Source organism: Cebidichthys violaceus, unplaced genomic scaffold (assembly GCF_023349555.1).
Source record: "Cebidichthys violaceus isolate CVI_PGR_0920_01 unplaced genomic scaffold, fCebVio1.0.p SCAF_2, whole genome shotgun sequence".
Taxonomy (NCBI): Eukaryota; Metazoa; Chordata; class Actinopteri; order Perciformes; family Stichaeidae; genus Cebidichthys; species Cebidichthys violaceus.
In genome coordinates this window covers 10,053,620-10,075,509 of record NW_027176372.1, presented here as the reverse complement: position 1 = coordinate 10,075,509, position 21,890 = coordinate 10,053,620, and the positions used below count along the sequence as shown (strand labels likewise).

At 38.7% G+C, this 21,890-nt stretch overlaps 2 protein-coding genes across 2 annotated transcripts; one reads left to right on the top strand and one right to left on the bottom strand.

Moving 5' to 3' along the window:
• Positions 1-535: 535 nt before the first annotated feature.
• aup1 (AUP1 lipid droplet regulating VLDL assembly factor) lies at positions 536-8,737 on the bottom strand. The gene is made up of 12 exons (XM_068714316.1): positions 8,434-8,737; positions 7,026-7,163; positions 6,315-6,465; positions 5,433-5,620; positions 4,547-4,619; positions 3,870-3,943; positions 2,968-3,034; positions 2,644-2,746; positions 2,391-2,528; positions 2,144-2,283; positions 1,796-1,884; positions 536-916 (listed from the first exon to the last, which is right to left on the bottom strand). The coding sequence occupies exons 1-12, from the start codon at positions 8,472-8,474 to the stop codon at positions 871-873; spliced, it is 1,248 nt and encodes a 415-aa protein (XP_068570417.1). The 5' UTR covers positions 8,475-8,737; the 3' UTR covers positions 536-870.
• A 2,738-nt stretch (positions 8,738-11,475) lies between these two features.
• ctsf (cathepsin F) lies at positions 11,476-20,230 on the top strand. The gene is made up of 18 exons (XM_068715322.1): positions 11,476-11,894; positions 12,296-12,406; positions 12,962-13,043; positions 13,252-13,313; positions 13,480-13,552; positions 14,020-14,133; positions 14,335-14,483; positions 14,594-14,690; positions 14,818-14,898; positions 15,052-15,171; positions 15,459-15,523; positions 15,708-15,798; positions 15,883-15,941; positions 16,263-16,336; positions 18,042-18,141; positions 18,261-18,369; positions 19,013-19,121; positions 19,210-20,230. Exons 1-18 carry the CDS (start codon positions 11,655-11,657, stop codon positions 19,424-19,426), a joined length of 1,953 nt encoding a protein of 650 aa, XP_068571423.1. The 5' UTR covers positions 11,476-11,654; the 3' UTR covers positions 19,427-20,230.
• The last annotated feature ends 1,660 nt before the right edge of the window (positions 20,231-21,890 follow it).

Here is a 21,890-nt window from a genome sequence, read left to right as displayed (position 1 = left end):
GGTTCTTTCCTCACAAGATGAGGTAACTTCATATAATCTATTTACTTGTTTTTGTCAAAACATCTTCGATGACAAAATCAAATATTTGATGGATAAATAAATAAATATCCTCTGATTTCAAGTTTATTTTTTGTTCCATCTTTATTAACCCTTAATGTTTCTGTGTAAATATAATAAGACAGGCTGAACACACGTGAGCCGTCCTCTTTGTTTACCTTTTTTTTTTTTTAACGTCTCCATGCGTCCACTGGTTACCCCGTGTTTAACGTCACATTGCTATGACTTGTGGGTAATTCCTTTAGGCTAAGTCAGCATACCTGTCAAAGGTATAACTATTAATACGTTCATATGACATCACTGTAGGATACATATTGTCATTTTACAGCTTCTTGACTTTACAGAATCTCGAGCACCATATGGTTTAGTCGAGTTAACATTTTACTTTTAATACATCTCCAAAAGTTCTAGTGTCCTCCTGAAGAGGTAAATGTAAATATATAAATGAATGACATTTGAGTCGACATTCAACTGAAACATCAGTGACAAATTTGTTAAGGTCAAGCTGAACTTTATTTTCATCAACGACTCTGGACATTATAAAAATAAATAGATGATTCACAGTCAGTGGATCGTAATACAAATTGTTATCAAAATTATGTATCAGCCAGAATGAAGAATTAAACATGCATAATCACCATTCCATCGACATATACATGTTCTGAATACTCCCCTCCATTATCCGCAATTAACTAAATCTGTTTTGCAACAGAACCAGTTGACGGTATAGAAAATCACCATTCAAATTAGACAGCTATGCAAGTAGAATATGCTTCTTGGATGTTTTCAGTGATAGCTTGACCCAAAGTGTGTTCAGTGACTCTCTTCTTCATCCAGTCCGTGTTTTTCAATGTAGCGTCTAGAAGAGGAAAAACAGATAATAGTCTCTTTCTGGACCAAATTGAAATGAATGCCGTGCCTTTTGGTCAAACTCTATGGTAGAATTTAGCCAAATCTTAAAGGACGTTTTAAGCTTAAATATAAACTACATCCAAATTATGTTTGTCCTAGAGTTACAGTTTGTCCAATATTTGAACATGAATACTGTGAGTATCAATGAAGCACCAACACTGAGGCCCACTGGGAATATACATTTCAATGATCATAACTTTACCAAGCAGTTCTCTCAGGGTGGTGAGAGAGAACCTAAACCGTTAAGTTGAGGGCCATAAAAAACAAAACGAGCTGAAAGATCCCAAAATGCTCTGTTGAGCTGAGGAGAGCTGCAGAGCTAAATAACAACTCTCTACGATTGACCCCCTGCAATGATTTTCTGCTTCATTGCCGTTTCCGAGAGTCTGGATTTGAGAACAAATCTGTAGGGTCTCATTTAGTGAAGACAGGAGTATTTTTACATACGATTTCTGTCTGCAGCAGCTTTAACGCTGCTCAGAATCAGAATTGAGTGACAGACATGACCCTAGAAATGAATCCAAAGCAAATTAATATTGCAAAACTGTTCTGCACAACTACAAGATGTTGTGCATAATGAAGCAGCTTGGGCTTTTCTCTGAGGTGTCTTATTAACATGACCTGAGCGGACAAGAAGTACTTTCAGTGAATCCAGAAATATTTGATGAAAACAATAGTTGAGGGATTATGGTAAGATTTCATTCCACCATGTAAGGCTGGCCGTTTTGCCATATCTGCTGCAATATTAACAATAATAATAATAATAATACAATAGTCTATGGTATGATGGAATGACGTAACATTGCTAATGGCAGAAAAACCTCACCTTCTTGCAAAATTATAGAGCGCTTCTTTTCTCTCTTGGAGAGACAAATGTCTGTCAACTGGTGATTTCCCAAAAGATTTGGCAGCAGGCTGTGGATGAAAATGGAATTATTATTTCAATGAAGAAAAACAATAATAATGAGCTAGATGGATTTCATTTGAGGACAAATCAATCAATCTTGCACAAGATGAAGTAGCTGAAATAAAATGTCCAGTATTAAGTTGTTCCTATGCAACTTCACATTCCCTGGTACTATTGTAGTGAATATGAACTTCATATGTTTACATATGGATAAAATGGATCCTAAATGATAAATTGCCCAGTTAGCAGCGTGTGGAGTCGTCAAACCTTTATGGTGGGAGCAGGACCAGAGGAATAGGAGCTGTTCCTAGAAGACCCAAAAGTCGACGTTCCGGTTGCTTCCATTGGACTTTCCTCTTTGTTCTCCAGCAGATTTGTTATGGTGGTATCAACACAATTGGTTTTTGCTGTACACAATCAAGAGACAACCATAAAAGACATGGCAATTCAAACCACCTTCATGTTTTAGAAGGATCTGTTAACGATAATGACTCGCACTGAAATCGGGCTCTACCTAAGTCCTTGGCGATGACATTCAGTGGGACATGAGGCAGCACGTCCTTCACCTGTTGGGCCATCTTAGCAATCCTGTGGTCATCGGTGCCCAAACTCTGGACCATGAAACCGAGGCCAATAGAGCCAGGTCTGACACCTAGGGTAAGGGGAAAGAACAGCTGTCACCGGACCCCCAAAAAACTCCAAAACAACCAGCCAGATCCGTATGTGGAGAGAATCCGGTGTTTTGTGTGTTAATGAAATTGACTTACTTGTAGACGTTTGTGGTACGATGTGCCTTTTACGTTTGATGTGCTCTGCTTTATCAGCTTTAGTGATCTTGGTGGAGACCAAGCCAAGTTCACCCGCCAATAGCTGAAATTAAAAGACACACATAAGACACACCTTTAGCAAACAACTGCAGCACAAAGGCAAGAAAGAGGCATTTGGTGAGACAAAACCTACGGGAATATAAGGGAACTATTTGCTGGGATCAGGAAATTGGATACATTTCCTAAATTATGTAACTTATTTGTTCTTGCTGTTACGAATCAAACCCTTTAAGAATCCACTCTACTGGCAAACATTGCTTTTACCTCCTGGACTTTGTTGGCGAACTCCTGCATGGACTCGCCATCTTGTCTGGACACTGGTGGGAGCCAACTGGGATGGAAATGAAAAAACAAACTAGAATTACTGCCTTGCAGGTTTTTTTTGCCTCCGCCAACCATTCTAGTTGCAGGTTGCATCCATGTCTGTCCAAAATGTCATAACTTGGTGACTGTAGCCACAGGTGACCGTGGCTAAGTGGAGAGCAGGGCCGCCTTTCAATCAGAGGGTCGGCGGTTCGATCCCCAGCTACTGCTCCACTAGTCTCATGTCAATGTGTCCTTGAACAAGACACTAAACCCCAAAATTGCTCCCGTAGCTGCGTCTACTGTGTGTAGATAGATACTGAATTGTAAGTCATAAATGACCGAAACGTAACTTCATAATTAGCATAATCATGTTTTGTGAGGTGACCTTTGACCACTAAATTTTAAATCAGTTTATCTTTGAGTCCAAGTGAATGTTTGTGTCACATTTGAAGAGCTGTCGCGGAGGCATAGAAAGCAACATGAGAAGTAAAAAAAACAATTCTGCCAACAGAAACGTTAAAAATCAATTTAAAAACTGAATTCGGAACTCCGAGCACTAAACAATTACTCACAAAAGTAATTTAGTTTTAAAAGCATTTGAAACTCATGCTCGTGAATCAACATTACTGACAAGAGAAGAGGAGCTTGGGGTCGGTAGTTGTGTTTTTCATCAGCTTTTGTCTTTTTGGTCTCAGTGGATATAGTTTAGTTACATAACGCACATCTCCACAAAACGACCTCAGTTACATGGGAAATAAAATAAACTAATGGTTTATTAATGATCATACAGCTGCACAATATCAGGATTCCACTTTGAAAAATCAATTGCTGATAGAAAAATTGATTGAATTATTTAGTACCTTACATGATACACTGTACATGGAACAAAAAATGTCCATAAGAGCTCCATCAGCCAGCTTGACTCCGGTGTGCTCTGTGGACAGACAACATACAGTGGGATCAATCATACCCTTATATTACAGCGTAGACATGCCCTACATTTAACTATGTACGAACAGTCACAGGGAGAATATGGACGGTAAAAGTCCCGGTGACCCAAACAATCCTGCTACTATTTCAAATGATCTTCACTGATTGTTAAAGCCCAACTGTTGCCACGGCTGCACACAACGACACAAGCTAAAATGCTCTCGGTACCGAGATGGCTGGATTAGATTTAAGCAGCCTACACTAATCAGCTTGCTGTTACTTCCAGAAAAGTGCACTCATTTTGCAATGATTTTCCACAGCTGGGATTGGTGGATATAAATTATTATATTAAATCACTATTTTACCCCATTGATTTCCTTCCTTCCTCTCTAATGTTTCAGGCATTTTACATGGTTTGTATGTCATTACCAACCACATTAAGAAATCTCTTACACTCGGATATTCTAGACAGCATTCAAGATTCAAACAGCGAATGCTGTAAATACACATAAAAACATTGGTGTTAAAGGAATCCCTCTTATTCTGGTATTTCATCCCTGCACTCTATGTTTTTTTTCCTTGAAAATGCAAGTTCACAGGACATTACCAAAGCAATCAATGGTCTGGTCACTCGTAAGGCCACGGGTTGAATGGAGTCAGTCAGTGAGAAAGGCCAGGAACTGAGAGGAAAAACATATATTTAGTATGTTAGTTGGTGAGGCTGTGTGCTGTGAACACAAGCAACATCTTTGACTTTTTTTTTCAACTAAAGAGAAATAGAATTCTGAATATATCAAATTTCTTTCATTTGAAAATATGAATAAAGTCACATTGATAATCATAAGGGAAAACAGTTAACTGTTGGTGTGTCTTGTACTTGGCACAAAGGATTTTAATCAGATTTAGTCATTTTTGTTTGTAGTGAAAACTTTTAAACTGAAATTCATAACTCTGCAAACAAAAGCATTACAATATTCTTTTTAATACTCATATGAAGTGCTCCTCCCAGTTGTATTGGGGTTCAGTGCATCTCTGAAGATAGAGTACACATGACTCTGAGCTGCTCAAATCAAAGACAGAAATGAACCGATTTTGCAGCTGTTTTTACATCTTTACAGCGATCTGCCCATCAAACTCTAGAGGGAAATGTGTGAGGGGAAACAACCGCCAAAGTAATTAATCTCGATCTCAAAGTGTCACGCAAGAGGAACGATAATTTAAACCACTTTCTACATCCAAAGTCATGAGTCTGAGGCCAAAACACTGTCTCCATTTGCAAATACTGATAGATCCCAGTCACTGCTTTACTGTAGGACAACTATAAACACCCATAAAAAAGAGAGCTAAAGTAGAGTTTGTTGGGAAAATGTTCCATTTTCTCCATTAGCATTGCATTAACCAATTCCCACTCACGAATATTAACGTAGTCTTCCTTGGTGACATGAATCAAACAGCGAGTAGATGGATCCTGCAACAGAAATGTTAGCTCGAACCTGAACTTCAGCAGGCCAGCACGGCCGTTTGTGGTGTCCTCTTCAGGAAACAGAAGCAGAGGTGGGGTGCCTTCAGTGGAGCAGTACCTCTGAAGAGACTCTCCGATTGCTTCTTGGCCAGACGCTGAATGGATTTCCATGAAGCCTCTGGCCCAACACACAAAACCTGTGGAGCCCTCCAACTGGGGCTAAGGAGCAGAAAGAGAAAGAGCAAACTCACCGTACACTGCAATTCCTGTGTTTAACAGTGAAATACCGTGAAACAAAAAAAGTTAAGGATGAGATAGAAAGATGGCCGGGTCACTATGCGTGTAAGACTTTCGTATGCTTCACGGACCAGTGGGAACACTGTCTCCTCTGTTTCATCTGCAGCCATTGAAGTTAACATACAGAACATCATGGACTTTCCTCCTTTTAGTTCCTCTACGAATTCACAGTGCTTCAAATGCAACACTGACATGTAGATGATCTAAAGAAGTTTGTACCGTTCACAACTGTTAGAATTTGAAGGATGCCGCAGACCCATGTTTGTATACATTATAATATCTAATATATGGTGCAAAGAAATGTACGGTGGATTTAACAGAAAAACAATAAAAAACTGCTAAAACAAACAAACAAAAAAAGTTTGTAGCTGCACCAGTTATTAACACAAATAGAAGCACAAAGAAACGACAGACCTTAGCACAGTCATTTCATAGGGCTAATCTATGACTACCACCAGTGTGATATACAGCTTTGATTTAAACACTGCAGCTTTCAGCATACGCGTTAAAACAAAGTGGTACAGGAGACATGTAGCATTCTTACGAATGAGGTGGCTAAAATGTTTAAAACATCCTGCATGACGCGGTTTTGCACATTTAAAAGTCAAACACTCACAGTATGGCAGGGGGTTAGAAGGTTGATGATGTTGTGGTCGAACTCCGTCATGTGGTTGCATATGTACAGCTTGGTGTTTCTGTCTCTGGAGCGAGGGTTCTTCTGTCTCACATGCATCCCCAGGACTGAGCACATAACCCGGACAATAAATCTAAAAGAACGACAAAATAAAAGGTGGATGTAATCTTACATGCAGTGGTGCCATTCACAAAAAAACATGCAAGGTTTATCAGTGCTCCTACAGCAACATCCAGATCATTTACATGTGTTGTTATGTAACGATTCTTCAATTCTACAGTCATCAACTTGAATTAAACATGGAAATAACTGAGAACCGGGTCTCATTTAGAAGTGGTTATCGTGTAACAGACACATACCATATCAAATGTGTTGAGCAGCCACTAGCCTTAATGGTATTTTATGGGGTGGCTGTGTTTAATGCAGTCATTACTCATAGCTGTGAGAGGCAGCCATGCTGCAATTATTATTAATGAACTGCACAGTATGCAATATATAGCACATGTTCACAGCATTAACTGTCCCCGTTTTTCCTTTACATTTCTACTATTATTATTATTATTACACAATTTTATATTACTTAAAATATGCATATTATTAATGACACACTTTACTACAACAGCTACTACCGCCACAACTACAAGTAGAGTGTAAAATGTGGTCTGAGAAAATGTTATACTTTAAAATACTTGCCTTCTAATAAAACTCTCTGGAATTGCACAGCTGACCAAGAACACGTGAACACCAAGAAAGATACGTATCAACATCAAACAGATGCCAACTGGAGAGTAAATCAGCAACAGCAGGAGAAGAACTGCATCTTTGGGAACCCTGTACATAGAAAAAACTAAATCAGTTTCATAAAAACATGTTTAAATGCAGTGGATGACATCTGAAAAGGGTGAAACGTAATTGCTGGTGAGATCTTGACAGACCATGTGAATCTCACTGAAAGATCATAGATAAAGATCAAACTTTAACAGGAAGCAAACACACACAAAAATGTGGATTTGTGTGTGCATTTATTTCACTACTTCATGAACTAGCACCAAACCATTAAAAACACCCACACCAAGGTTAACTTCAAAATATCACTATAGTGTCACACAATAACAAAGACTAGTTTTGCCCCTATGTGTTGAATGTACTGCTGTTGACAAACTGCAACTCTAACAAGTGCAGTTTAACGCTACATTTTGAATTTGAGCATTTCTCTCTTTTATAGTTTGTTAAATATTCACTGCTGAATAATAAGCATCGCCTGGCTGCTTCACTGTTACATTCATGTGAGTTTCTGTTCCGCATCAAACCAAAGTCCGAGAGTTTCATTCTCCACGAGTTTATTACACGTGTCAAACGTTACGTGGTTGTCGTGTCGGTTAAGGACCGGAGAACATCTGAGATCATGCCCGATATTAACATGGTCCTACTCTGGCCTGAAATCCGACACTAAAATCAGCGCTGCTGCATTTTCAGGCCTTCTGTCCCACCTACTTACTGTGACATATGGCCCATTTATTTTAGCGTTAGACCGATGTAACTTTTAACTTTCATATCTGAAGTGACGTTAATGGCAAATGTGTTCGCTCCACTTCTGTGTATGTGGAGTGAACACGTTAATAGTACAATAATAGCTGTGGCAATGTGTCCGCTTATAAAAAGTTGGGTCTTTTACAAAACTTCACTGTCAGTTATCCGAAGAGAGCAACGTTACGTTAATGTTCAGATGTTAAGATCAACGACCACGTAGGGATAAGCGAGCTAACGTAGCTAGTTAGCGCATTTAATGCTACAACTGATGGCAGTGAGATGTGTACACTGAAATTAGCGTTGCACAATGTAGCATAACAAACGATATCAATCAATTGTACGATAACGTCAAAGCCTAACAGCTAGGTTAGCCAGCTAACGTTAGCGGCATGTTTATAAAAGGTTTGGTATCCCTTCGTTTGGAAGCCTACAGTGGTAGCTAGCAAACGGTACACGTCATCGATAGAATTGTATTGTAACATAGCATGAACAAACAAGATAACAAATGTTGCTAATTAGCGTTAGCTGAAAGTTAACAACAGCATTAGCTAGCTGCCGTTAGCCGACTTACCGACGAAAGTCAAACATGTCTTCAATCCCCCGATTCTCCATGTCTGCCAGTCAGACCTTTGCTCAGAGGCTAATGCTAAGAATACAACCTGATCCCTAAATATAAATTAGTCATACCGTTCACGACAGCAACTTTGTCGCTTGGGTATAAAGTGACAACTAACGATTGTTCCCACTTGAACCTGACTTTAACGTAACGCCAAATGGTTTCGGGCAGTCTATTTCAGCAAGTTTAAAATGTTAGCTTAGCAATTGTCCAAAGGTGCTTGTGCCCGCGGTGCTAGCAGCGCTAGCCCCTGTGCGCCAGCAGCAACAACAACAACCACACTTCCGGCCAGAATCCTCCAGAATAAAAGTGCTATGTCCATAAATGTGACCTGACTTAAAAGTTTAGCTGTATTTGGTACAGAAATGCAAATTAATACTCATCCTAACATTTACGTTATTATTATGCTATCATATAATCTGTAGCTGTGAGAAAAAACAATTGCAGACCCTCAAAGCCAGCCTAGTTTAAATGTGTTGCTCCGTTGGGTCATTTTCTCACAATATTTAATTCCGTTTACAGGAAAAGCGTCGAAAAGTGACAGTACTTTGTTTCCCTCTAGTGGCTGTATTTGATTATTACTGGTCATTGGCTGTAATTACAAAGGCGTTATGTTTAGAGGAAAATTAGATGTAACCATATTTTTAGATGTATGTGCTAATCAAGAATAATATTAAGTATTTTAAATTCGTCAAGCGATATTCTAAATTACAAAATTCTTTGGTATTTGGAAAATGGGAAATTACAACTTAATCTGCCTAGAGCGACACTTTACAGTGTCTTCTACTTTACTTATCATCTTAACACTAGATTGACGTTTGGTAACTATATATATACATATACATATATATATATATATATATATATATATATATATATATATATATATATATATATATATATATGTATATGTATATATATATATATAGATGTATATATATGTATATGTATATATATATATATATATGTATATATATATATGTATATATATATATATATATATATATATATATATATATATATATATATATATATATATATATATATATATACACCCCAGTCTGAGTCACAGATTTTGATGATTTACTATGTGACTGAAAATGAACAATTCAGGGAAGAGACAAAAACGATTTGGCTACATTCAGGCGCAAACATATATATGTAAAATATAATATATACAGTATAAAAATAAAAAAAAAAAAAAAAAATATATATATATATATATATATATATATCATATATAAAAATATATAATATATATCATATATATATATATATATGATATATATATATTTTATATATATTATATATTTTTATATATATATGATATATATAAAAATATATATCAAGAGGCCTCTCTCTCTCTCACCTCTTGTTCAAATACCAACAATTTCAATGGAGTCTGGCTTGAATTTTTATATTTTGAGAGAACACATGAAGGGAGAACTCTCTGCTCATAACCTGCTGCCAAAAGGGAAGCAGAATGAATCATTTTTAATTATTTCTTTTTTTGATAAAAATGTATCTGTTATTGTCTTATCAAGATGAAACGTTCTTCCTTCTTTAACATATTCAAAGTGACCTTTAGTGGGACATAATGTCCTTTTGTGGGACACATAAGAGAACCTAAAATGATTTCAAAATATGTAAAAGAAAACAGCTGACTATTACATTATGGGAAATATAACCATCACTTATCTTAAATTGGTTACATCTCTTAACAGTTTGGAAAGGATGCCAGCAAATTTCTCCCAATCCATGGGGGGAAAGGCAGTATTTATAATGTCAAATAAATATATTTATGAATAAACAACACTGTGTGAAAATAGGTGTCACTCTGAACATGTTTCTCTCATACAGGTCTCAGTTAGAAAGAGCCTGATAACTGATGTGTGCCTGAGAAAAACAGGAAAAATTATGAGGCAGGCAAACGTGGCTTCTTTCGTTAAACGTCTTCTCGAGTTCTTTCCAAATAAAAAAAATCAAAGTCTCCTCTATATTTTTCCTCATTTTGACATGACAAAGTACAGGTAAAATGCATTATATTGTCTTAAACAAAATCACATGAAGGATACACAAAAAAAACCCAAAATGATCAAAATTCACACTACTATCTCATTACTATGTTTAATCAACATATTTGGTGTAACTTGGTATAAAAACCTTCCTAGCTGTTCAGCACATTTTCAATGGGCTCACAGTTACTGTGGCATATGTGAAGAAGACACTATTACAAATGGCAGCGCTGCTCTAGCAGCATAGCAAAACGCTAACACATGCTAACTAACATTCACAATACATATACATCTTTCAGTCATATGTAATTAACATATTTAGCATGAAACGACTTATTAGAACATAAAGAGTTGATTCGCTTCATTATGAACAAATATAACGATGTGTAGGAGCCAGAAAAAAACAAGTAATGTAATGCAAGGCTACTAGCTTCTAAAAAACTACATGAAACACAAAATGATCTTCAAAAATGTTCAGTAAACATTGGTTCCCAATTCATACATCATATTTGGTGCACTTTACAAGTCAGAACAGGAAAAATTATGATCAGAAATTCGTTCTATCAAATATTAATTAAATAAATAAAAATGTGACCATACATTTTGTGTGAGTCACATTAATAACAAGTTACCAACCGTTAATCTAGTGATAAATTGATAAGTAAAGTAGAAGACACTGTAAAGTGTCGCTCTAATACTGGGGCAGATTATGTTGTTATTAATTTCCCCATTCTCTAAATACCAAAGGATTTTGTAATTTAGAATCTCGCTGGACAAATTAAAAATATTTATATATATTATATATATAATTTCTATATAATAATGACAACCAGGTGATTTATCTTTTCGTCTCATTTATTTGTGCTGTGGAACATTTATTATAAGAGCTTTTTTATAAGAGCCAACAACATGCCTGTGTGCGTTGAATTATACTGTATGTTTCTTGAACACACCCCGCCCTCTAATACCTTTGTCTCCTCCCACAACATCATCCCAGTTTTGTTTGGCAACAACACGCTAACGGTACCTCTTGTGTAACCACTGCTGATAACTTCATATCGTTGTTTATTTCAAGAGAAAAAGAAAATCTCTCTTTTTAAGTGAGCAAACACTGAACAGCGGCGTCTTTTCTTTCTGACAACACACCGGGCACTGACAGAGATGGGTTTCCGCTCTCCGGTAATCCTGTGGCTGGCCCTGGCCGCCGTGCTGGGCTCGGTAAACGGGCTCGGTGAGGACCTCGATCGGCCTCTGATCGGGCCTCCAGGCTCTCTAATCCGGCTGCAGGAGTCCGACCCCGGCCTGAAAAAGGCTCTGGAGTTCGCCGAGGAGCGCTACAACCGGGGCTCCAACGCCATGCACCTCCGCAAAATCAGCCGGCTCCTCTCGGCCACCAAACAGGTAACGTTAACATCAACACAGATTGTGAATTCTCCCTTTATTTTAAATTGAATTTATTCACAGCATTGTGGCATCTTATTTATTCAAAACGAGTGTGAATGGAGAATGTCGGCTGTATGACGATTTGCGACATTGAAGTAAGAGCTGCGTTCAATTCATTGTAAACAAAGGTACACTGCGGACTATTCAAAGCTGCGTCATGTCAGCAAGAGTTAGCGAAACAAAGGCCGGAAAAAGGTGACTTCTCTTCAAAATAATAGCATAAACTGTGTTATACATGTTTATTATTATTACTGTACTACACCTTTAGAGTCATGTCTGAATCAATGCTTTATTAAGAGCAATATTTCTTGTTTATAACTCTAACGTGACCACTGTGTGTATTTGTCTTTGTTTTCCAGCTGGTTAAGGGTATCCGCTACACAATAACAGTGGAGCTGAGTAACACTCAATGTAAGAAGTCCACCATGCTCAGGACATGTGACTTCTATCCCGAGTTGCACAAACTCAAGGTAGGTTGTGAGTGTTGGTGTGCATGAGAGGGGTTAGGGTGAAGGAGTGAGACAAAGTAGGTCATTATCTCGGTTTAAGAATAGCAGATTTCTCCAAGGAGCATGAAATATTCCATAATCGCTAACGTGTTAGTTGTGTGTCGAGTTATTATTGCAGCAGTTTAGTTATGTCGGTTCAGCTGAGATTCACCAGATCTTGTGACCTGAGTTTCGCTTGAAGTAGCCCCAAGCATGCTAATGCCTCATGACCTCATGCATGCAAACACAACCTGACACATACACTTCTTTTTTTGTTTGTTTCTTCATTCCTATATTTTTAGACTTTACAGTGGAGATTTATTCCCCCTTTTTTTTTAACATCCTCCATCTTAGCCAAGGGGGGGGAGGACGGTCTAAGTTGAGACGTTTCTCGTTTGAAAGTGTAAAGACAGACAAGAGACATGACTTGGTCTCTTTGATGTCGTTAGATTGGGCTGCAGTGATTGTGCTACATGTTATTCCGCTTGTCAATCAGTTTTCAACGGAGCTCTGTCCTGTGTATGTTTTTGTTGTCAGACGGAGGTGTGTGTGTTCGAAGTGTGGGACGTTCCCTGGCAGGGCGCTTCAACTCTGCTCAAACAGAAGTGCCAGCCTAAAGGTCAGTCAGCAGCCTCACACATCATGGTTTGGTCACAGTTCTGGCTGAAGAACACACCTGTGGTTCACACTAAGTGACTGTACTTTCATTTGTTTGAATTACTCATTTGAAATCCATAGATTCCCAGTATTTTCTGAGACATTAGACATACTATATGTGGTCTGTACACTGACACATAACATTTTGTCCTGTTTGTCTTTCTCATCAGTTGAATCACAACTAGAAGAAACCAACGTGGTCGTGGATGCGTCCACCAGCCAGCCTCTAGAGGTAAAGATGATGTCCTATTCAGACCAATAACAGGACTGACAACACAATCCACCTCGTTATCTGCCTCTTAGATAACCCTCTAGTCCATTCGTTGTGTAAACAGCCATCATCAGCTTGTAATTGAGATTAAAGATAAACATGTGATTGTCTGTTCATTATCTGGCAGGAGTCCGTGGAGCTGTTGGGCCAGTTCAAAGACTTCATGGTGACATACAATAAGGTCTACAGCAGCCAGGAGGGTGAGTGACTTGACACTAATGTATTGTTCATACCAAACATAGTACGATGTATAATGTGTCGCTTTCCTGTTTTAACACCTTGAACCCTTAATGTACTCACAGCCTTCTCATAGCAACAATAAAAGCCCTTCGTCCTTAACATAAGGCTAAATATCCCCAACCTGTCAGCGCCTATTGGATATTGTGTACTGATGGGTTATAAGTGTCTCATCAACAGTGGATAAACATTATTAAACACATAGTCCAACACATTCTGAAATCGCTACAAAGGAGCACAGGAAATTAAAGGTTACGTGTTGCATTTAGAATCGTGTGTCCTGCGAAAACAACCCAGATCAGCACACCTACCAAACAACATCTGCTTACTCACATCACATCAAATGTAAAAGATTGATAAACAGGGCAGTCCTTCACTTTCAAGTACCAAATCCTAAAAAAAAATGTTTATTTGACCTTTGATCCTGCAGAGGCAGATCATCGTCTGCGCATCTTCCACGAGAACCTGAAGACTGCTGAGAAGCTCCAGTCTTTGGATCAAGGGTCAGCCGAGTATGGAGTCACCAAGTTCAGCGACCTAACTGGTACGTGTCTCTACACGTGTGTGTGTGTGTGTGTGTGTGTGTGTGTGTGTGTGTGTGTGTTCATGTATCTGCTCGTATTTGCACACAGTTTCCAATTAGGAAACGCACCTTCTGCTTTTTACGTGTTGCACCAGCAGTTCTTAAAAAAATCCTCTGAAGTAACACAAAAGTTTAAACTGCTCTCCTTCTGTTTTCCTCCAGAGGAAGAGTTTCACTCTACTTACCTGAACCCGCTGCTGAGTCAATGGACTCTTCATCGACCGATGAAACCGGCCTATGCTGCCCGAGGCCCCGCACCTGCCAGCTGGGATTGGCGGGATCATGGAGCTGTCAGTTCCGTTAAGAACCAGGTACCAACAAACAGATTTAATCATAGGGCATTCACCCTCAGTAGCATGTTACTAGTGAAGGAATTATACCTCCTGCCTACTTTGTGCTGATTGAGGTGTGTTTCTTGCAGGGTATGTGTGGATCCTGCTGGGCATTTTCTGTGACAGGCAACATTGAAGGCCAGTGGTTCCTGAAAAATGGGACGCTGCTGTCCCTCTCTGAACAAGGTAACACACACACACACACACACATGCACAGACCCAAACAAACACAGATGATACAATAATTTAGTAACTTATTGTATTTAGAGATACAAGCCATGATTTGATTGGTTCACTGATTTGTCCTTCACAGAGCTGGTTGACTGTGATGGGCTGGACCAGGCGTGCAGAGGAGGGCTGCCAGCAAACGCTTATGAAGCAATTGAGAAGCTGGGTAAGTGTGACATGGGTGGAGGACGAGTGACGGGTGCAACCATTTAGAAGCATTTTAGCGTTTAATGCAGCTGTTTGTTGACTGTGAGCAGCCTGCAAAAGCATACATCTGATGTACACTGAGCCTTTAATCTTCATCCTTACTGTTGTTCAGGTGGTCTGGAGACAGAGACCGACTACTCCTACACCGGGCAGAAGCAGAGGTGCGACTTCACCACCATGAAGGTGGCCGCCTACATCAACAGCTCTGTGGAGCTGTCCAAAGACGAGAAGGGTGAGTGGGCTGAGCGAACAGAGAGGGGCTGAAGAAGGAAGTGAGGACAAGAAAATATCACTAAAATACTTTTTTTGTATCTGAAAGTGACAGTAATTAGATTTGATGAAGAAACAGTAAAGACACAGACAATGATTTGTTGATTCCTATTTCAAAGAAAAATAAATTATGAAGATTAATGGGTGTTGATTTTGATCAATTGTAACTAGAAAATTCAGCCGTGTGGCAGATGGAAACAAAGAGCTGTTGAATGTACTCTTTTTTTTCTTTTTTTTCTCTCCCTTTAGAAATTGCCGCTTGGCTGGCTGAGAACGGGCCGATCTCTGTTGCACTGAACGCCTTTGCCATGCAGGTAAAGGGTTTTATCCCCCACAGCAATGACTGCATCACTAAAATTTGACACACTGCCACCACCTCTATTTGAGTAATATGTAAAGAGATAACATCATGACATAATAACACATACAATTTTCACTAAAATGTGATCATCAGTATACAGTCATATTAATTGATCTTTTCTTTTGAAATGCCTGTAGTTCTACAGGAAGGGCGTGTCTCACCCTCTGAAGATCTTCTGCAACCCCTGGATGATCGACCACGCTGTGCTGATGGTGGGATACGGAGAACGTAAGTGTTTGTGTTTTTGTTTTTTTTATCCTGGTTTCATTCGCCCACTTCCTGCTTCTTGTATTAATGTTTCTGTGGTTTCAGGTAAAAGTGTTCCATTCTGGGCCATTAAAAACAGCTGGGGAGAGGATTATGGAGAGCAGGTAAGACAACCCCACCTACTAACAGTCTTTGTGGATTAGAGAAAGGTAAAAAGAGTTCTAAAAGATAATACTTTATTCTTCTTGATGATATAGCAACTAGAGCGCACATTCTGAATTCAAACAATATCACCAGAATTTCCTGACTTGGCAATACGATAAGTAAAAAATAGTCAACCGTGTCATTTCTTACTTAAAGTAAGTCAAAGTGCACTCTTGACTTTGAAACTGCAAGACCTTAACCACAGCCTGGTGTTCCATGTTGGGTTGCAGTATACTGTACAAAACTAACTGTGTGTTTTTTTCTCTCTGTCTCTCATACAGGGTTACTACTACCTATACAGGGGGTCCAATGCCTGTGGGATCAACAAGATGTGCTCATCTGCTGTAGTCAACTAAAGAACTAACACCTCATACACACACCATTATAGTACAAGTATTACAGTTGCCAGCTGACCTCACCTTCATACCTCACACCTTGTGTTAATAAAAACATACCAGCTTGATAAAGCTAGCTTTGCTGAGGAATTTTATAGTCATTTTAAAGTAGATTATATTTGCCCATTTCATTCCGTTAGTCCTGCAGGTCATAAGGATTGCTGTGTTTTAGGCAGTTTGGGTTTTAACTCCTCTTTCCTCAAAGTAACTGAGCCCGTGTTTGATACAGAGCGTGCACTAATTGAAGTAAAACTACTTTCTTTTGTGGTGTCTTGGATGTTTTGTCACCAGTGTCCATGCTAATGCTATGTTGTACTTGAGCATGATTTTACCTACCTGTATTGGTCTGAACATATGGTCGGTACATAGCTGCAATATATTTATGAAAACTGCTGTAAGACAGTGAGACCTACATGAAGGTTGAATAAAAGATGTGAGATCCTAATCCTTGTGTGTTCTTTTCTTACACTGGAACAACAGAATGAAATGTAATCAATTAAAAATACAAACAAATGCAGACATTTTTATTGTGAATAGATTATATTGTCAATAAACCACAATGAACATCACATTGCTTCAATGTCTAAGTGACTGATGAAAGTAAGGGTAGACAATATTTTACTTGATAAATATGCTCTGCTATTATGGTGAATTAATTAAGTATTTAACAATCAATTGGCCTTAAGTAAATAATAGCTGAATAAAGATGGTATTAATAAAGAAAATCTTATTTTATTTTTTACCCACGTTACCTTGTGTATTGTGTGAGAACTGGTTGGCAACAGCAAATTATCTTGAACGTTGCTCAAATTGAGAGAATACAAAACTCTATTACCCACAATGCAAAGGCACTGCCGCGGAATAACTAAACCTGTGTGGGGCGGTGTGGAGCAGTAGGTTGGGGTTAGAGTTGGAACACAAATCTAATCTTGTTAGAAACTATTATAGTCAGACAATTAATAGAAATTGATGCTGAAGTGACAAAGTTATGTTATGTGTCATTCTAAGCCCTCGTTGAACGTCCATTTAGCCTACAGATGAAAGAAAATTAGAAAGCGACCTTTATTTTGAAACGGGTGGACCACTTATTACCGGAAGTGAAACCTTTGGTGTTGCCAGAAAACAGGAACAAATGCGGTTTGCCTTTACTGACAAACCATTTCAACGTGTCTTTTAGCTGCTGTCACGCTGCCCAGAAACACTCTCTGCTCTTAAGAGACACAGTTCACGTTACTCTTCTCCTTCTTTCAAGGTAATCATGTAACCTGCTAACGTGGTTGAGCTGGAGATACGTTCTGAGATGGCTAACTCCAAGGTTAGCTTAGTCAGCTAAAGCACTAGTAATGTTCATGTTCTAGTTAAAATCAGACATTTGCGTGCGTTTCTAGACAACTATTTGGCATAACAAGCTAAGGCCACGTGAAGTGTCGTCATTCGTTGAAATCAATCTCGGTAGCCAAACATTAGCCAAAAGTTGCTAAGCTAACTGATCACTAAATTGTCTGAATTTAGCTAGTTTCCAATATAACCTGTCAGTTTTGTTGTATCTTATGGTTTGTCAAACATCCTGTTTTAGTTATCTCCCTAATGAATCGTTATTTAACCCCAGCTGACATGTAGAGTGCATTACTGTTAACTCTTCTCAGCTGGCGACGGAACCTGAAGCTCACCGTTTATGATGTCACAGGCCACCAAACGCAAACACGTGGTCAAGGAGGCTTTTGGGGACTTCATCACGCCCACAGAAAACCAGCAGATTGTGAAGGTGTGCTGTGTAGACATCAGTGTATGTCACTTATTGACGGTAAACAACCACTGGCATCACAGCGAACAGCTGGACATTCTCCTGACCCTCATCTCCATCCTCTGCCTGTGCACTTGTAGGTCACTGGTAGCCGTGGCAACAACCTCCATGAAGCCGTCACAGCCCAGGGTGTGACCTTCCTGGTGAGCATGCCCACCAAGTTCCGCAAGAACCTTTGGATCAAGAGAGGTACGGGATTGAGTGGGATGCTTAGATTAAATAGTCTCGAATAGATGATCACAGAGATCATTCAGTATCAATTAAGCACGCACTTATATATATATATATATATATATATATATATATATATATATATATATATATATATATATACCTTTTTAAAATAGAGCCCAGGATTCACAATAGGAAAAGTGTTACCACTTCACAGGGAAATGCCAATGTAATATTTGTTTGTTTATGAATTGTAAACTTTGTGAATATCAGACTGTGTAGTTTTGCACACTTGATTTCTGGCAGATGTAGGAAGCTAAAATATTCTCTGTAATTTGATATAGGCTCTAAATGCACACTGAATATTTTATCAGTCAGATTTTTTTAATTACATACTTATCTTTTCTCCCACCATATATTTTCCAAAATTAATAGTGCTTGCATACGCTACCACAAGGGTTTACATGTGGGACTTTTGACTCGATGTTAAAAAAAAAAAGTGGTTATGAGAGCTTTTTCAAAGAGAATAGATATTGATATATCAATAGAAGGAGCCAATATCAGTCACTAGTGTGAGGACGTATTAGTAAGTACTGGCTGAAAGACAAATCTTTATTTCTCTTAAATTTTATTCTTTGGTTCACATTTCAAACATGTCTAGGTGACTATGTGATTGTGGACCCTATTGAGGAAGGAGAGAAGGTGAAGGCAGAGATCAGCTTCATTCTCTACAAAGATCACATTCAGTACCTGCAAAAACAGCAGCTCTGGTGAGTGGGAACACACACACACATGACACAACTGGCATCATTTGGTCAAATGTAACTGAGCGTTTTTTGTTTTTTTTTCTTCCTCCAGGCCAGAGGGCTTTACCGAGGAGCAGGACAAGACAAACAAAGAGCAGGAGAAGCAAGAGGAGACGGAGGAGAAAGACGAGGACTTCAGTGGCTCTGAGGATGATGAGAGTGACCTCTTTGTAAACACCAACCGCTGTAACTACCAGTACAGTGAGAGTGGAGAGGAGGACAGTGAGGAAGAGGAAGACAAAGAGGAAAGGACAGAAAATGGTTCGTAGCAGCAGCACCGAGGACACGGACAATCGAGAGTGAGAGTTGTGAACATCATGAGACGGTGTGCTCTGCTGTGCTGCTGCCATCACTGACCGATGATTTGAAGAGAGATGGTCCTCGTGCCACAGCTCCGTCTGGACTGCCTGTTGTAGCCATTATGTGGCTGGGCTCATTGAATGGACTAGAACGTAATGGAACAGAAAGTCTTGCTTGTTAAATTGATTTAAAAAAAATTAGTGGTGTCAAACTTGAACTTAAATTTCAGTTTGAACTTCTTCTGTAGTTTCACTGTCTTACTAAAAATGTGTCAAACTCAAGCATGTTTATAGTCTGAACTTCAGTCCAGTGATTACTATATTGCTGGTACACTACAGGGTATATAGTATACCCAGGTCATACTGTACATTTGCAGGATGTTAATGTAAACTGTTAAATCCATTCATCCTCCTCGATAGGACAAAATTGAAAATCACCGTTGACAGACCACACTTTTATCATGTTTAATTTGAGTTCTTAGTTTAGATTGAAAAGTCTGGGGTGTGTTGAGAATTTAAACATCTCTCCAGTATTACTGGTCCTCTAGACTAGAGAATATTGCTTTAACAAGCTGGACTGTTAACGTTCCCACAGATTATTTGATTTTCAAATGAATGCAGCTGATAGCCTTGGTGATTTTAAAGATCAAAATGCTCTGGTTTCAATTGTATCACGTACTTATAGTTGGTCATTGTGACTGATTTGTGCCTCATCTTTTTCTGACATTCCTTGCTTATTCTGGTTTGTGTAATGATAAAAGTTTTGGAAATAGATTCATTCTTAAGATGTTTTTTTTCATCACTTGGACTTGACATTGTCCTCTCGACGTCTTCCACTTCAAGAATTCCACATCTTCTAAAGAATAGCTTGTTTTTTATTTCACATTCAAAGAACCATTTCTTCCAGAAACTGTTGCGCAGGAGGCTATGACAGTAAACACGGTTTTCCCAGATCTGCTACGTATACATTCACAAAAGATGACCTTATATTTGGCATAGAGCCATTGAGCGAGTAGTACATCTGAACATCTGTACTGCCAGTGGAACGCGTTCTACAGGGATTATCGTCATGTCACGTTTTGTCCCCGAGTTGTTGGTGGATACTTAGAATCAATCAAAGGTGCGGTTTTGTTTTTGTTTCAGGAGGCATTGACGTCAGGGTTCTTCCACAACCCCCGTAAATACATGGCTATTACCTGCATCAATACATTTTTTTTAATCTGGCAAATAAGACATGACAAAATGGATTATTGTGCTTGCATCATAATAATGGTTGGTGAATAAAAATAAATTAATTTGAAAATTGTTTTATTTGGCCCAAAGAGAGTTTGTCTATACTAGTTGCTTTAGCAAAGCAGATTATAAATAAGTCTGTTTAGTCTTTGTGTGTGAAATACAGAAATGTACAAGAATGTATCTGTCTCCTTGTCATAATAGCGAGACAGTTCTCTATAGCGTAACGGAGTGGAACCAGACTGACGTATGTGTGCAGTTTGTAAAGCCCTCTGAGGCTAATTTGTGATTTTGGGCTATACAAAAATAAATTGAATTGAATTGAATAATCAATAAAACACTAATGCTTAATTTAATAAATATTTTGCTGCTACAGCCTTAGCCTACTTGTTATATGACCACTAGCTCACAGTGGCCAACATCAGCAAACGTTAGCTAAACATTACTGTAACACGCTTCGGGTTACCACCGTGGGGTTCGTGAACGCAATGACTCCAACACACTCAGATACAGTTTCTTATTTTCATTATTCACCACAGTTCAGACTTTCTCCGGCCTTGCAATCTCCAACTGCACCCGCCGTCTGCTCTGTGGTTTGTCTGCCGACTTGACAGCAGCTCTCCCGCCCTCTGTCACTGTTTGTGTTTTAATAGCAGAGACACACACACCACGATTGACTACAGGTGAGGCTAATTACGCCTCTTACTGGCACCGTTAACCTGAACCACTCCCCCCACTATGTCCCCTCTGCAGCTGTGCCCAACCACGCCCAGCCACCACAATTACTGAGTCAGTTCACAAACATTGTCTCTTCTACATTTGTGCCACTCTCCAACACTGTACACATTATTCTCCCTCCATTTATTTCCATTAATTTCAGTCCAATAGAACAATTAACTCGCAGACTTGATGGGTTAAGGAATACATTGTAGCCAACTTCATGTCTGCATGTCATAGCTAAGTTATCATTTTGTGGTATGTGTAGATTGATATGAAGTTTGCAAAAGCAGTGATATATCGGTCAAAATGTAAATAGACATGATGGTCAAAGTGATGATTTACAGTCCCATGTCGTTAAACATTTTTTCATATGATATAAGGCATGGCAGTCAATGGCCTTTCAGATAAAATATTCACATCTAAAAGTAGAAAAAAAAATGTAATTGTAGTAAATGGACTAAAGTTTGTAAAAATAAATTAT